This window comes from Arachis ipaensis, chromosome B09, assembly GCF_000816755.2.
Source record: "Arachis ipaensis cultivar K30076 chromosome B09, Araip1.1, whole genome shotgun sequence".
Lineage (NCBI taxonomy): Eukaryota > Viridiplantae > Streptophyta > Magnoliopsida > Fabales > Fabaceae > Arachis > Arachis ipaensis.
In genome coordinates this window covers 135,542,248-135,545,229 of record NC_029793.2, presented here as the reverse complement: position 1 = coordinate 135,545,229, position 2,982 = coordinate 135,542,248, and the positions used below count along the sequence as shown (strand labels likewise).

Sequence of the window (2,982 nt, the reverse complement as noted above, 5' to 3'; positions counted from 1 at the left end):
TATTAAGTAAAATAAATTTTAGTTTTTTTCTATTAACTTTTTTTTATTATCAAATATTTTCGAATTAATAAATACAAATAATAATTATTCTATTATGTCTTTATTTTCCATGTGTGTTTCGGGACTCGAGAGGATTGCTCCGACCCCCAATCCAAGCTGGCAATTGTTGTCTCCATATTTAGTAGTTATCAAGTTAGAGAGAATAGCAAGTCCCTTTCTTCAACACAAGACAAAATTGTTGCTTATTGGCTGCTCTCGCACTAAGGATAAAACATGGACCTATTCTTTTGCATGGAATGGATAATATACTTAGAGCATATGCTATATGATTAAAGACATTACCCAAGCAATACAATGAGATAATAATGTAATATTAAACTTTAGAATATATTAGCCTTTTGTGTCATCAAGCAATTAATGGAGTTTTTCTCAGTTTATCAAGTTTCACTGCAAAATGTATGGCAGTATTTTCCATCCCTTCGTAAATTAGAGCTTGCTTGAAGGAACTAAACAATTGTGCAGGAGGGCGAATCCCCATATCCAGCATTTCCTGAAAGTACCTACAAGCTTCATCTACCTTGCTTTCATTGCACAAGGAACCGATCAAACTCGAGAACATATGCATTCCAGGAAGGATTCCCTTGGATTTCATCTGATCCCAAACTTCCATTGCCATCTCCAATCTCCCTTCATTGCAGAACATCCTCACCATGATCTCATATGTGCTCACACTCGGCTCACACCCAAACTCGCTACTCATTCGCCGGAAAATCAAATAAGCTTCTTGGTTTCTCTGAGCCTTTATCAGGTGGTGCAGTATTATGTCATATGTTCTCGAAGTTGGACCAATCCCCAATTCCTTCATCTCTCCAACCACCCGATAGGCATCCTCCATCTTTGTCGACCAGCAATAAGCCCCGACAACAGCGTTGTAAGTCGGCCCCTCCGGGGGGAAACCACTGGCCTTGGACATCTCAAAGAACTGAAGAGCTTCATGTAATCTCTTATCAGAACCCAACCCATTAATCAAAGTACAATATATGTGTGGACTAGGCCTAACACCCTTCTCCACCATCTCATGGTAGAACCCGACAGCACTATCATACTTCTTTGCCTTGCAATATGCGTTCATGACAATGCCATATGTGACTACATCAGGCTCAAAACCTTCACTCTCCATCTCCCTACGAATCTCATCCACCCTCAACAAGTTCCCTTGGGTACCCCAACCTTCCAACAAAATAGTGTATGTCTTCAAATCAGGCACAATTTTTCTCATCCGCATTTTATCAAACACCTCGTGTGCTTTCTCAACACTCTTGGACTTGCATAGAACATCGATCAAACGGTTAAAATCCGAGACCTGTGGCTTCATCCCATACTGTTCCATCTTCTCGAATGCCTCCACTGCTTCCTTGACCTTCCTTGCCCTCGCGTACCTTCGAGAAACGAGCGAAAATGTTTCTCTGGTCAGCAATTTTTTGCGGTTCATTTCAGCAAGCAAAGTCCAAATCATCTTGAACTGTCTGATCTTACCAAGTGACTCGATCAACTCGTGGAAGCTCTCAGTGGTGTGCTTGAACCCTTGTTGCTTCTCGACCCAACGAAAGAACGAGAGGGCAAGTACACCGGCATTGCTGAGCTTCTTCAGGACATCAACCGCAAGGTCTGGCGACATTTGCACGGGAATGTTGGCGAGGGAGGCGTCGACGGTGGAAGTTGGATTGGCGGATAGGATTCTGCAGATGGTTTCGGCATTGAAGGGTTGGGGTTGGGGTTGTGATGTGCTGGAAGAACAGGTTCGCCTTTGAAGAAGGTTGAAGGAGAAGAAGAATGTTTTGGAAGATCGTGTAAATGCCATTGTTCTGCTGCTCCAAATTGCAGGCATTCTCACTGTGTCAGGGTCTCATGAAATTTAGATGAGAACTGAAAACAAAGAGAACAAAAAGAGGCAATAGAATACCAAATAACATTAGACTAATTAATTATTTAATTATCTCAATATTATAACAATTAATTAGTCTATTATACTACCGTGAATACATAATCGTCACTCTTTGGAATACTGCTCACCATCATCATTTTTTTTTTGCATTTGTTTCTTCACCCCCTACCGGAAGATTTGAAATCTTAAATTCAATTTTTGTTTGATCGTTAATCATTAATTTCGGATCGTTTTTCTATCTTCTCCAACCCAGTTGTGAAGCCATTCTTTTATCTTCATGAGAAGGTTACAAGTTAGAAAATTAGATAGGAAAAGAAAATAATTGAAATCATATTTCCCCACTTAAAACATATTGGAGTAAGCATGAAAGTGCAAACCTGCTCTTGTTTGTCATGTAGTTGTTCAATTAGGGCATGTTTCTGCAGGGCAAACTGTAAGTAGATAACTCGTGCTGCTTTCTTGCGAAGATGCCACTTGAACTGTGCAAAACAAATACTTGTTAGGTAAACATTAGCTTTAACTGCATTAAGATGTCACTAATTATGTTCAAAAGATTATCAACAATATAGACATTCTTAAAAGAACCTTAATGAGCAAGTATAGGCATAGAGACAGAAAACCATACATGTTAAAATCAACACTGTTCCATAGATAGTAAGTCGCTAACCATAATCCACTAATATTAATACAAAAATTATATCAAAGTCATTGTACAAAATATTTGAATAGGCAAAAGAATCAATACCTTATATTTTCCTATTTTAGTCCTCTCAAGTCATGCTAACATATTTAAATTCTTAGTTAATAAAGCAACCATTCCCACAAATTCTACTTGTACAATCACTATATATAACACATTAACGCCAAACTCCATGTATTCTCCTGAGGAATTTTGCCCAACAATGTCATGCTGGAAAACTCAAGCTTAGGAAATTAATTATATAGATCACAAAATTGACAAATGACATCTTCTGAACACCAAATTCAATTCCCAGTGTAGTGTGAGTTGTGTGTGTGCAAGTAAAGCACCACACTTC

At 38.7% G+C, this 2,982-nt stretch overlaps 1 protein-coding gene across 10 annotated transcripts in view; it reads right to left on the bottom strand.

Moving 5' to 3' along the window:
- Window positions 313–2,982, bottom strand: part of LOC107618108 (pentatricopeptide repeat-containing protein At1g71060, mitochondrial) — a 9,430-nt gene continuing 6,760 nt past the window's right edge. For 3 of the 10 annotated variants that reach the window (XM_021110632.1, XM_021110633.1, XM_021110631.1), the window contains 3 exons: window positions 2,323–2,424; window positions 2,074–2,218; window positions 313–1,893 (listed from right to left, as the gene is read on the bottom strand). In XM_021110632.1, coding sequence (XP_020966291.1) covers window positions 407–1,893; window positions 2,074–2,095 — 1,509 coding nt within the window. In that variant the 5' untranslated portion in view covers window positions 2,096–2,218; window positions 2,323–2,424 and the 3' untranslated portion in view covers window positions 313–406. Of the gene's footprint in view, window positions 1,927–2,034; window positions 2,219–2,322; window positions 2,425–2,982 lie in introns of all 10 variants that reach the window. The other 7 variants (XM_016320046.2, XM_016320045.2, XM_016320047.2 and 4 more) reach the window with 4 other exon arrangements.